Source organism: Lissotriton vulgaris, chromosome 5, assembly GCF_964263255.1.
Source record: "Lissotriton vulgaris chromosome 5, aLisVul1.2, whole genome shotgun sequence".
In the NCBI taxonomy this organism is placed as follows: domain Eukaryota; kingdom Metazoa; phylum Chordata; class Amphibia; order Caudata; family Salamandridae; genus Lissotriton; species Lissotriton vulgaris.
The window spans coordinates 554658698-554672884 of NC_141693.1; the positions used below are offsets into that span (position 1 = coordinate 554658698).

The following is a 14187-nucleotide window of genomic DNA, read 5'->3' on the forward strand; positions in this document are numbered from 1 at the left end:
ACACCGGTACGCGCACCGGGAGCTCTCCAAGGCAAAAAAATATATATATATATATTTAAAAAATAGTATTACATAAATATAGAATATAGGATTCATTATAAAAAATATTATATTTGATAGCAATAGAAATTTGCTATTAAAAAACCTTTGAAATTCACTGAAAAAAACATAAGTTTGAGGCCCTATATATAGTTAGGAATTAGCATTTAAAAAACCTATGAAATTCACTGAAAAAACCATAGGTTTCACACCAGTTATAGTTAGGAATTAGCATTTAAAGAACCTATTAAATTCACTGAAAAAACCATAGGTTTGACACCAGTTATAGTTAGCTGGAAATTTTACTGACATAAAACCATTGAAATTCCCACGTTATAGTTAGTTGGACTCACTATAACTTGCGTGCCTGCAATGCACTGCTGATGACGTCACATATTACATCACTCATGACATGGTCAGTGACATCACTCATGACATCACTGATGACACCATCCTTGTGACAGAGTGACCGACCTCCTTTCAGTGTAACCCTTGAAACACATATTCAAAAATAGAAACTAACATTTTCAAAAAAATGGAGATACCCACACCAGTTACAACAACCAATTCAGTAATTCCACCATCTATATACACATCCACTCATTCACCAACAGTTCTATATAGTCACTCATACATATACTCACTCATCATATGTAGTGATACACCTATACATTCTGTTACACACCGACAGTCATCCAAACGTTACTCACACACATACTCACACATGCAAATAAACTATTGAACATCCATTTATTTGCATATACAGCTATACACACACTACCACCTTACTTCGAAGGAAACTTACACATCGTTACTCTATTTAACAATCACTTATAGAAACACATACTTATTTAAACAGGAACTCTTACAATCTCTCACTCTCACAGATACTCACTTATATACATCATTACTCACATATACTAGATTAAAACATATGTAGTTACTGATAAAGACACTAGTGAGACAGTCATTCACTCACTAACACACACATATATACACACTCATCCACCCATACAGTCCTGCACATATGCTGTCTTCAAAACATATACAAACAGTGAGTCAGTCATTGATGCATCTATGTGCTAAGTAATACCCCCACCAAACCATACAGACACTCATACTGATACTAAAAAAAACATCTAATAACCCATACACACACACATGTAGCTACTCACCAACCCATGCAGCCACTTATACACAAAGTGAAACACTGATACATATATTTAAATATTTAAACATTACTCGCTAATATATGTATTCACTAAGATACACTTAATAAGCCAGTTAACCAATCAAATTTTTTTTTAAAAAACATCCATTTAGACACTTATTTAAAAATGTATTCTTCCATCGACCTTTACAAATACATATATAAAACATATTTATTTTACAGAAAGACACACATTCACTGGATGGTGTCATCAGTGATGTCATGAGTGATGTCACTGACCATGTCATGAGTGATGTAATATGTGACGTCATCAGCAGTGCATTGCAGGCGCGCAAGTTATAGTGAGTCCAACTAACTATAACGTGGGAATTTCAATGGTTTTATGTAAGTAAAATTTCCAGCTAACTATAACTGGTGTCAAACCTATGTTTTTTTTTGTTTTTTCAGTGAATATATATATATATGTATACACACATATATATATATATATATATATATATATATATATATATATATATATATATATATATATATATATATATATATATATACGCACACACATATGTAAATACCCACGCAAACACACACACACATATATATACATACATATATATATATACACAAACACACCTATATAATATATATATATATGCAAGTGGTTCTTTTCCAAGGAGAAGAAACAAAGGCCACGAGGGGAGTTCAGTGAAAACAGCAGCTTTATTTCAAGGGTCCCAGCGGTGGCGGATGCATTTCGGCGAGTGAGCCTTCTTCGGCGCCCCATGCTGTAAGGATATCGTCCATAATTGACTCCTCCTGTTTAAGTCTCTGCTCGCACCTGAATCTCCTCCCCCTGGCAATTGGCTGACCAAACAGAGTTCGTGTAGAGTATAGCGAACTTCTAGTCCCAGCATGCACTGTGTTTGCATTGTTGAGATGGTCGCGTAGAGGAGTGAGTAAACATGGGATCGGTGCAAGCTTAGCAGGTGAGTAGGGCGGATCGAGTATCAGATGAAATGGCAGCGTTCCCTCCGAGTCCCCTCTGACTCCAGCGACCAGTCGCATCAGGTAGCATGTAGGGTGGGGGCAGTCATATGTGAGACTGGGTGCCCAATTGAGATAGAATATCTCGGTCCTCTCTCGTCTTCCTGACGTTTCTGGCAGACTTCGGAATTTCCAGTTCCCTGGATACAAGGTAGCTGCAAGCAGCGAGGTGCCAAATATCTTCCGGGTCTTTTGGATGCTGCAGGGTCTTTGGACTGTGCCTTGGCAAGCACAGAGTATATGCAAGTGGTTCTTTTCCAAGGAGAAGAAACAAAGGCCACGAGGGGAGTTCAGTGAAAACAGCAGCTTTATTTCAAGGGTCCCAGCGGTGGCGGATGCATTTCGGCGAGTGAGCCTTCTTCGGCGCCCCATGCTGTAAGGATATCGTCCATAATTGACTCCTCCTGTTTAAGTCTCTGCTCGCACCTGAATCTCCTCCCCCTGGCAATTGGCTGACCAAACAGAGTTTGTGTAGAGTATAGCGAACTTCTAGTCCCAGCATGCACTGTGTTTGCATTGTTGAGATGGTCGCGTAGAGGAGTGAGTAAACATGGGATCGGTGCAAGCTTAGCAGGTGAGTAGGGCGGATCGAGGATCAGATGAAATGGCAGCGTTCCCTCCGAGTCCCCTCTGACTGCAGCGACCAGTCGCATCAGGTAGCATGTAGGGTGGGGGCAGTCATATGTGAGACTGGGTGCCCAATTGAGATAGAATATCTCGGTCCTCTCTCGTCTTCCTGACGTTTCTGGCAGACTTCGGAATTTCCAGTTCCCTGGATACAAGGTAGCTGCAAGCAGCGAGGTGCCAAATATCTTCCGGGTCTTTTGGATGCTGCAGGGTCTTTGGACTGTGCCTTGGCAAGCACAGAGTATATGCAAGTGGTTCTTTTCCAAGGAGAAGAAACAAAGGCCACGAGGGGAGTTCAGTGAAAACAGCAGCTTTATTTCAAGGGTCTCAGCGGTGGCGGATGCATTTCGGCGAGTGAGCCTTCTTCGGCGCCCCATGCTGTAAGGATATCGTCCATAATTGACTCCTCCTGTTTAAGTCTCTGCTCGCACCTGAATCTCCTCCCCCTGGCAATTGGCTGACCAAACAGAGTTCGTGTTGAGTATAGCGAACTTCTAGTCCCAGCATGCACTGTGTTTGCATTGTTGAGATGGTCGCGTAGAGGAGTGAGTAAACATGGGATCGGTGCAAGCTTAGCAGGTGAGTAGGGCGGATCGAGGATCAGATGAAATGGCAGCGTTCCCTCCGAGTCCCCTCTGACTGCAGCGACCAGTCGCATCAGGCAGCATGTAGGGTGGGGGCAGTCATATGTGAGACTGGGTGCCCAATTGAGATAGAATATCTCGGTCCTCTCTCGTCTTCCTGACGTTTCTGTCAGACTTATATATATATATGCCATGTTTGTAGTCCAATCGGTTAATCTCATTGCTAACTAAGGATTCAAAAATGTCAATCGATTTGTGGCTGACAGGTGCTTGGTAAGTACTCTTCAATCGTAGATGTTTGAGTTTTGTGTCTGGATCTTTTTCAATGCTTGGTTGTAAAGCGTTCTCAAAAAAAATGACGCAATTTTAAATTACGTATGAGTTTGAAAAGACTTACATTCAACTCTAATTTGTTAGCATTATGGGTTGTTTCGGTAAGCTTTGTTATTTGTACATCAGCCTAGTTTCACCTTTGTGATATTGCTCGTACACGATTTTTTGTAATATCGAGTCACTGCACATGTCAATCAATTTAACAGCATGTTTTTCGCAATTCCTTTTGGGTTTACGCTGATACTCACGGTCACTATATCATTACATTCAAACACTTTTTTGGGGAGTTGGGTGTAAAACGACACGTTTTACTTCATCTCACACTTTATATTCTTTGGAAACATCCTCCAAACAGCGTGTTTTTGATTTCAAGTTTACGAATCGACCTAGTATCACTAACATTGCTCGCATGATTCTGAATATTTGCACATCAGCTTTAGAACGTAGACACAACTGATCAGCATGTTTATAGGGAGCATGACAATGGCACTTACTTGTTGTTACATTTGATATTGCGCTTTGAATAGTGTGGGTCCTCATTACAAATGTATTTTTTTAGATCTCCCCTGATGAAGTGCCATTGCGGCACAAAATGCATTGGGACTCTTTTCATTTAAGATGAAGATAACGTTAATGTGATCTACAACATTAATTGAATTTTGGATTTGCTTATGGAATAAATTGATCCAAGCTACTACTGAAGACCTATTTAATTATTTGTTGCAAAGAACAATTTTGCTATCATTTTGTGAATATCGCATTGGCGATTTTGAAAAGTCGCGCCCAGAGGGTCGCCCCTTAATATTTTAAAGGACGCATTTTTTTGATTGTTTCTTTCAAGACACCTCCAGGACGACAAGGTAATACCTCTGTGGCACGCTACAAACTATACACGTTTTTTCACCGTCACGCTTGTGCACAGTCAACAAACGTTATTTACTGCACAAAGTACCACATAATTCCACTACACACAAGCTACATCCACTCCACTCCAAGTGATTGTATTGTTGTGCAGTGAAATCATGTGGATAGAAAGTATGTCATATTTAGTGTGTAGGAATTATGTAGAGTGGGATTATGTATTACGGACAGTTATTCCGTGGTATGATAGTCTGTGTCGTGGAGAGGTACCCTCAGGTTTAGTCTTCCTCGTTTACAAAGAAGATAAACTATAAACTCAATAAGACAAAAAAAAGAAGGCACCACTGAGGAGCACTTATGGACCGAGTCAGAAGTATGAGTAGGGTCATTGGAATTATGTGACTGTTTAACTGCACCAGCATTTGTACAAATATACATTTTTCGCATTCCCCACATATTCCATCATCTGCTGCATAATCTGCAGATTTGAACAAAAAAAAGCCTTGTTTCTACCTCAAACATCTCAAACGTTGCCAAAAATGCAGCGACAAGTGATACAGTGAAGTGTGGCTCAATGGTTAGAGCGGCAGACCCTGATGCAGAGGTCTAGCCCGGGACCAGGGTTCAATTCCCCGCCTCGGCGGGACTTGGGCTCAAAATTCCACAGACCTGATAATTCTCGCCTCGGTGCCTATTCCAATCATGGAGTCCCACTCTGCAACTCTGGGCAATAGCTTGCTTAATCTCCACAACGGCCCCCACAACGCTAAGGATGCCTGGCCTCCACCTTGGGAGTGCCCAGGAGTGGACGCCTCACAGGGAAAGCCAGGATGGGTTCCACAGCGGTATTCGTACAAGCGCCTTGAGACCCTTGCGGGTGAGTAGTGCGCTATACAAGTATCAATTTACATTTTTTTTTACATTTTACAGCGTGGTGGAAGGCCCTTTGCAAACCTAGACTGGTCATCTGTTACTTATTGCTAAATGTGGGTGTTAAATTGGTACTAATGGTGCGTAAACCACTCTTGCTTCTTTCTGCCCCTCTCTTGCCTCTTTCTGCATTTCTGTTGCTTCTTTCTGCAACTTTCTTTTTCTGCACTTCTTTAGCCTCGTTCTGCTCATCTCTTGCACATTCTGCGCCTCTCTTGCCTCTTTCTGCACCTCTCTTGCTTCTTTCTGTACCCCTCTTGCCTCTTTCTGTACCCCTGTTACCTCTTTCTGCACATCTCCTGCCTGTTTTTATACCTCTTTTGCCTCTTTCTGCACTTCTCTTGCCTCTTTCTGCACCTCTATTGCTTCTTTCGGCATTTCTATTGCCTCTTTCAGCACCCCTCTTGCCTTTTTCTGCACTTCTGTTGGTTCTTTTTCACTGCTCTTGCAAATTTCTGCACCCCTCTTGCCCTTTTCTTCACCCCTCGTCCCACTTTCTGCACCTCTCTTGCCTCTATCAGCACCCCTGTTCCCTCTTTCTGCACCTCTTTTGCCTGTTTCAGCACATCTCTTTGTTCTTTCTGCTCTTGCCTCTTTCTGCACCCATGTTGACCCTTTATGCACCTCTTGTGCTTCTTTCTGCATTCCTTTCTCCTCTTTTTGCACCCCTCTTGCCTCTTTCTGAACCTCTGTTGCTTCTGTCTGCACTCGTTTTGCCTTTCTGCACCTCTCTTGCTTTTTTCGGCTCTTCTCTTGCTTCTTTCTGCACCTCTCTTGCTTCTTTCTGCACCCTTCTTCCCTTTTCTGCACCTCTCTTGTCTCTTTCTGCACCTCACGTGCCTCTTTCTGCAATTCTCTTGCCTGTTTCTGTACTTCTCATGCCTCTTTTTGCACCCCTGTTCCCTCTTACTGCACCTTTCCTGCCTGTTTCTGCACCTCTCTTGCCTCTTTCTGCATTTGTCTTCCTTCTTTCTGCACCCCTACTGCCTCTTTCTGTACCCCTCTTGCCTCTTCTGTACCTCTCCTACCTCTTTATGCACCCCTATTGTCTTTTTGCACCTCTGTTGGTTCTTTCTGCACTGCTCTTGCTTCTTTCTGCATCTCTTTTGCAAATTTCTGCATCCATCTTGCCTCTTTCTATACCTCTCCTTCCTGTTTCGCCACCTCTCTTGCTTCTTTCTGCACTGCTCTTGCTTCTTCCCGCACCTCTCTTGCAAATTTCTGTATCCCTGTTCCCTCTTTCTGCACCTTTCTTGCCTGTCTCTGCACCTCTCGTGCCTCTTTCGGCACCTCTGTTGCTTCTTTCAGCACTTCTCTTGCTTCTTTCTGTACTCCTATTTCCTCTTTCTGTACCCCATTTGCCTCTTTGTGCACCTCTCCTGCCTCTTGCTGCACATCTTTTGCCCTTTTCTGTAGTTCTCTTGCCTCTTTCTGCACCTATTTAACTTCTTTCTGTACTTTTCTTGCCTCTCTTTGTATCCCTCTAGCCTCTTTCTGCACCTCTGTTAGTTCTTTCTGGACTGCTCTTGCTTCTTTCTGCAACTCTGTTGCAAATTTCTGCATCCATCTTGGCTCTTTCTATACCCCTCCTTCCTATTTCGCCACCTCTCTTGCTTCTTCCTGCGCTGCTCTTACTTCTTTCTGCACCTCTATTGCAAATTTCTGTATCCCTGTTCCCTCTTTCTGCACCTTTCTTGCCTGTCTCTGCACCTCTCTTGCCTATTTCCGCACCTCTGTTGCTTCTTTCTGCACTTCTCTTGCTTCTTTCTGTTCTCCTCTTGTCTCTTTCTGTACCCCATTTGCCTCTTTCTGGACCTCTCCTGCCTATTGCTGCACCTCTTTTGCCCTTTTCTGCAGTTCTCTTGCCTCTTCCTGCACCTATTTAGCTTCCTTCTGCACTTTGCTTGCCTCTCTTTCTATCCCTCTTGCCTCTTTTTGCACCTCTGTTGGTTCTTTCTTCACTGCTCTTGCTTCTTTCTGCACAGCTCTTCCCTCTTTCTATAATTCTCTTGCCTCTGTCTGCACCTCTATTGACTCTTTCTGTACCCCTCTTGGCTCTTTCTGCACCCCTGTTCCTTCATTCTGCACTTCTTTTGCTTCTTTCTGAACCCCTGTTCCTTCTTTCTGCACCTCTTTTGCTTCTTTCTGAACCTCTGTTGCTTCTTTCTGCACCTCTTTTGCTTCTTTCTGCACTTCTCTTGCTTCTTTCTGCACCTCTCTTGCAAATATTTGCCCCCTCGTGCCTCTGTGTGCATCTCTCTTGTCTATTTCTGCTCCTCTCATGCCTTTTTCTGTACCCCTCTTGCCTTTTTCTGCACCCCTCTTGCCTTTTTCTGCACCTCTTTTGCTTTTTTCTGCACTTCTCTTGCCTCTTTCTGCACACCTCTTGCCTCTTTCTGCACACTTCTTGCCTCTTGCTGGACCTCTGTTGGTTCTTTCTGTACTTATCTTGACCATGTGTGCACCCCAGTTCCCTCTTTGTGTACCTCTTTTACCTGTTTCTACAACTCTCTTGCCTTTTTCTGCACCCCTCTTGCCTCGTTCTGCACCTCTGTTGCTTCTTTCTGCACTTCTCTTGCTTCTTTCTACACCTCTCTTGCTTCTTTCTATACTCCTTGTGCCTATTTCCGCACCCTTCTTCCCTTTTCCTGCACATCTCTTGGTTCTTTCTGCATTGCTCCTGCCTCTTTCTGCCCCCTCTTGCCTCTTTCTGCATCTCTGTTGGTTCTTTCTGTACATCTCTTGATTCTTTACACACCTCTCTTGCTTCTTTTTGCAGCCCACTTGCCTCTTTCTGCACCCCTCTAGTCTATTTCCGCATCTCATGTGCTTATTTCTGCTCTTCTTTTGCCTCTTTCTGTACCTCTCTTGCCTCCTTCTGCACCACAGTTTCTTACTGCACTGCTGTTCCTTCTTTCTGTGCCTTGTCTTGCAAATTTCTGCACTCCTCTTGCCTCTTCTGGCACCATTCTTCCTGTTTCTGCACCTCTGCTGGCTCTTTCTGAACTTCTCTTGCCTCTTTATGCACCTCTCTTGCTTCTTTATGCATCTCTCTTGCCCCTTTCTGCACCCTTCTCCTCTCTTTCTGCACCTCTACTGTCTCTTTCTGCACACACAGGGCTACTTTCAAACTGACCTCAGGCTCAGCAGTGCACACATGCAAGTGCAGTAAAGGGCTGCTGGCTTCTAAACTGTCGTGTCCTATTATATGCTAGGGACTACGAAGTAGCTTTAATTCCCCTGCCCTATTCTAAGTGACTTTTAGCATAACACTTGCTACGGGCCGGGTTAGGCAGAGACAGTTGCCACTAGTACCAGTCAGGAAAAAGTTGGGGGGGGGGTGCCCGGGGCACACAATAACTTTGCAACAAGGCCTCTTTCTGCACCTGTGTTGGTTCTTTCTGCATACATTGCCATAGCCATCCCGGAAGACTACAAGATCACCCGCAGAGACCGCACCAACGGAGTAGGAGGTGGAGTCGCCATCGCCCAAAAAAACACCCTCAGAGTCTCAACCAATTCCAACTCCCTCAGCACAGCCGAACACCTGCACTTCTAGATCCACACCGACCCCAACACCACCCTCAGAGGAACCGTCATCTATAGAGCCCCCGGACCCAGACCACTGTTCAGCTACGCCATTGCGGGCTTCATCAGCATGCACAACCTCGCCTCCACAGATTACATCCTCCTCGAGGACCTTAACTTCCACCTCGAGAACAACAACGATACCAACTCCACCACCCTCATCGATAACCTTGCCAACCTCGGACTCAGACAGCTCGTGACAACACCCACCCACTCCGCCGGTCACACACTTGACCCCATCTTCTCCGCAAGTCCCCACTCTCCTACACTTAACACCCCGTTTTGACCAGTTTTACTTGTGACAGTATTCTCCCATTTTTACGTTTGTCAGTACCCGAACTTCAATTTGATTCAAAAAAGACGCCCTTTAACATTTTTTCCAAAGCATTGGACACATGTCTGTATTTGAACAGTCAAGTTTTTGCTAGCACCCGCACTCTTTCCCCACTTCTATTATTCGCGCATTTTCCCTTTTACGTTTCAGTAAAGCGTAGTAGTCCCAATATTCCCCAAGACATCTCCACTAAAGGTGTGGAATATTTTATACACTGCTCCATCTTGTGGGTCGACTTTTTTGAGTTCATATGTTTACTCTTGTGGTGTACTTTGTGAACATGAATGCATATATTAGCATATAAATGTCGATGTTAACATATATCTTTTTATTTAAGAATGACCGCTTATATCAATTGCTGTGCATTTATTATTGTGTACTAATTTTTGTGTATTATCCTTCGTTAACAGTATTGATAATCCCCTGATGAAGGGCTTTCGGCCCGAAATGCATTGGGAAATTATGAACGAATCATAAGAATTGAACACGGATGTTTTTTATGAATATCATGATGTGAATTCAACATTAACACCAAGAAAACTTTTCTTTAATAAATCAACTTCAAACGCACAACAACGTTTCTGAAATTCTTCATCCTTGAGTGCATTTGGCGACGCTACCCACGTTTGGGATAGCGCAATATTACGTATCATTTGGTCCTTTAGCCCCGAAAGGATTACCAAATAGCACCTACCGAACAGCATTCAAAATCTTATTCTTCAACCGAAATAGGAGTGCGATTGTTCTATCTCTCAAATACTTTCTAATATGGCTGCCATAAACAATGGTGATGCTATTACTTCTACATCTTAGGGAGTTAAAAGCCATCTTTGTAAACTTGCGATTCAAATATTCTTCTAGCTGGTGTAGCTGACAGACTAGGTCAGTCCTACAATCCATGTGCAGAACTGTCCTGTCCGTGGCACAACCATAGTATAGTAGAGTGGTGTGGCTCACTGGTTAGAAGTAGAGTGGTGTGGCTCACTGGTTAGGGGCGGCAGACCCGGAAGCAGAGAACAGCCCGGGATCAGGGTTCAATTCCCGACGCGGCAGGGTTGTGGACCAGGGTCATCGGACTAGATAATTCTCGCCTCGGTGCCTACTCTAACCATGGATCACACTCGGCAACTCTGCATTAGCTTGCCTCATCTCTACAACGCCCCCCCCACATTCGCCGGGGATGCCTGGTTTCACCTTAGAGATACCCAGTAGGGTCCATCTCACAGGGATAGCCAGAACGGGTTCCCCAGCGGTCTACAGCGCCACAATGCCTCAGGGCAGCAGTGCGCTTTACAAGACACATACATTTACATATACATATAAAACATACAGGTCATGAAAACGTACCTGTTATGATGGCGATGCCTATTATTTTCAGAAGTGAGTGCACTAGAGTATCGGGCTGAAGTTGGTCATACCGCACATGCTGGACACAGTTCAAGTTCTGTGGCTTGCGTGGAGGCAGATCTGTAAGGTACGTATGTCTAGAGGACAGGTGTGCCAGTAAGCCCAGGACAGATGCAACATCCAGAATGTGAGAACCTGATCAAAAGAGAAAAAAAGAGTCTACTGAGTAGGACAGCATGAAAAATGCCCATAGCTACATCCAATGCAGCTCTGCATTCTAAAAACATATCTTTTCAATAATAGAATATACTTGCTGTGTGGGTTAGACAAAAAACATTAATGAAAGTGAAAGTAAAACAGTAACCAAAGAATTCCCAGCCAAGAAGACAAAACACCAATCTTTGAGATTCCTTAACTATTTGTATATCCTTCACACTGCAGTACTTTTAAGGTACAATTTGGACATTACATGCCTTCAACAGGTGCAAAACATAATAATGTATGGGGCACCCCAAAATTCAAATTCTATAATAGATGCAGAAAACAATTGTTTTTGAATCCAAATTCCAACAATTCTGGTTAGGTCATATGAATAATTTCTTATGTACAAAGAATCATTCAGCAAAATTATGAATTATAAAAAAAATAATGTCAACATCTCAACGTTATTATATAGACTACTTGTATGTAACTTCAATGTAGGTACAACCATAAGAAAATCAACAAATTTTGATTTTGGCAAAAATGAACCCCCACCAAGTTATGAAGATATGACTGGACCCTCTGGAAGATTTGCATGGCTGCTGGTTTCCAGAGGTAGAAAATCAAAGGTTTGTCCTTATTGTGTTTGCCCCAACCCCAACTCCAGCAGCCAGTTTTTGAGGCACTAAGCCCCATAATGATACATGCCACTGCAGACATCCATAACACAAATGGGGACTTTAATAATATCTTGGAAAAGTCACTAGAATGATCCTCCTTGCGACAGATGCTTGTCCACAGCCAACACTTTGCATATTCGTTTGGTCTCCTAAATGTGTGGAGAGCCAAACACTCCACAGTCAATTCAATTCAATTCATAAACGTTATTCGGGTACCTTATTACCCATAAAAGCACAAAATCATAACAAATACAAACAGCAGTCTATGAATTTGAGGAAATATGGCAATAGATAATTATACAGCAATATCACATAATCATAAGAAAAAAAATTGTAAAAGAACCGCCATTTAAAAGTAATTTCATTGGGAAAGAAATGTTACTAAGTCCATAAAACACTTGACAATTATCAAGAGACTCAAGGGTTCAACATAGACCTATGTGTTCTAATGGCTATTCTAAGAAAAGTGCATGTGTGAAAGATCAAATCTACATCGTCCAGATTTACTATACACAGATAGGCCTCCTATTAACTAATGGGCCGTCTATTTTTAAAATAGGGATTAAAAAGCCACTTAGAGTATTTAGTATAGTACTTACATAAAAATAAAAAATGTATAATTGATTGACCACTCCTCCCATCAAAGGGGCATAATGTTTTATTGAGGTTGGGGTGGTAACCGAGAGGAAAGCAAAGTGCAAATCTGACAGTTCCAGCTCTTAGGCGGCATAGTAAGCTCCTGTCCCAGCGACTCATTGGTAAAGTGAGATATGTATGCAGAGGGTGGCAATACTGTTCGATAGATATATAGTTGCGAACTGACGATTTTGCAGATTCTGAATCAGTCCTCTCTTTATTATATAGGGAGTAGAGAGCATCCCTCAATTCCTTTTTGGGTATTGTTTCAGCTGTACTGGGATCAAGGAAACTATGTTCTCGGACGATGTTGCGCAGGGTTTGTTGCACTCCACTCAACCAAGGGATTTCCATCCCTTTATCACACTTTAAGCAGTCGCTGATAATCTCAAGAGTAAGGGTAGTCGCCTTTTTCTTCCATACTGAGAGCCAAAAAAGAGCTGGTCGTGCATGAATAAAATCAGATATAAAATTAAGATTGAGTTCCTGTGGCATATATAATGTGATGTCGAGATTGGGATACCCAACAGTTTCCTACAGAACCTGTTTTCTTCCTGTTAGATACATGAAGTATTTACCATACCCCAAATCTCAGCCCCATAAGTAGCCACAGGCATGCACTCTAGCTTATACATTTTCTGAATTGCTAAAATAGCTCCAGTGGTCTTAGGACGGGGAGACTCAAAATTGAATCGGTGGCCTTGGAGAACTTGCTCCTGGAGCAGGCTAAATGCTCGCCTGCAGACCAACCCCAAATAAACAAATGAACGTGCAAAAGTCAACTTTTGGCTATCTACTGTGATAGTATTTTTCAATTCAATTCAATTCAGGTAATTTATATAGCGCGCTACATACCCAGAGGGTCTCAAGGCGCTTGAGGAAGGGAGGGAAATTATTTGTCGAATAGCCAGGTTTTAAGTTGCTTTCTGAATGCTCGGTGGTTCTGAGTGAGGCGAAGATGAATGGGAAGTGAGTTCCAGGTTTTCGCCGCCAGGTAGGAGAAGGATCTTCCTCCCATGGTGGTTTTGTTGATGCGAGGTACAGCAGCAAGGGCTTGGCTGGAAGAGCGTAGCTGGCGGGAGGGGGTGTAGAAGGAAAGTCGTGTGTTGAGGCATTCGGGACCAAGTTCGTAGAGTGCTTTGTGTGCGTGGGTTAGGAGGCGGAATGTTATCCTCTTATTGACGGGAAGCCAGTGGAGGTTTTTCAGGTGACCAGAAATGTGGTCTTTACGCGGGATGTCTAGTATGAGTCTGGCTGATGTGTTCTGGATGCGTTGGAGTTTTTTCTGAAGTTTTGCGGTGGTACCGGCGTATAGGGTGTTTCCGTAGTCCAGGCGGCTTGTAACCAGTGCGTGGGTGACCGTTTTTCTAGTTTTGGTGGGGATCCAGCGGAATGTTTTTTTGAGCATGCGAAGAATGTTGAAGCAAGATGATGAAACGGCGTTGACTTGTCTGGTCATCGAGAGTGAGGAGTCCAGGATGACGCCCAGGTTCCGTGCGTGGTCCGTCGGGATGGGTGCTTTTCCAAGGGCCTCTGGCCACCAAGAGTCGTCCCAGGCGGAGGGGGAGGTACCTAAGATAAGGACTTCTGGTTTGTCTGAATTCAGTTTCAGACGGCTGTGCTTTATCCACTCGGCTACTTCTTTCATTCCTTCATGTAGGTTGGTTTTGGCGGTGTTAGGGTCTTTGGTGAGTGAGAGGATCAGTTGAGTGTCATCAGCGTAGGAGATGATGTTGAGGTTGTGTTGGCGTGCGATGGCCGCGAGGGGGCTCATGTATACGTTGAAGAGGGTGGGGCTGAGTGAAGATCCTTGTG

The 14187-nt window shown here is 43.4% G+C and overlaps 1 protein-coding gene across 2 annotated transcripts in view; it reads right to left on the minus strand.

The window, feature by feature from the left end:
* Positions 1-14187, minus strand: part of SHLD2 (shieldin complex subunit 2) — a 1133281-nt gene that overhangs the window by 596374 nt on the left and 522720 nt on the right. For both annotated transcript variants that reach the window (XR_015295898.1, XM_086922015.1), the window contains exon 4: positions 10856-11050. Coding sequence is in view for 1 of the 2 variants with exons in the window: in XM_086922015.1 (XP_086778141.1) it covers positions 10856-11050 (195 nt within the window). In the remaining variant the exon portion in view is untranslated. The remainder of the gene's footprint in view (positions 1-10855; positions 11051-14187) is intronic.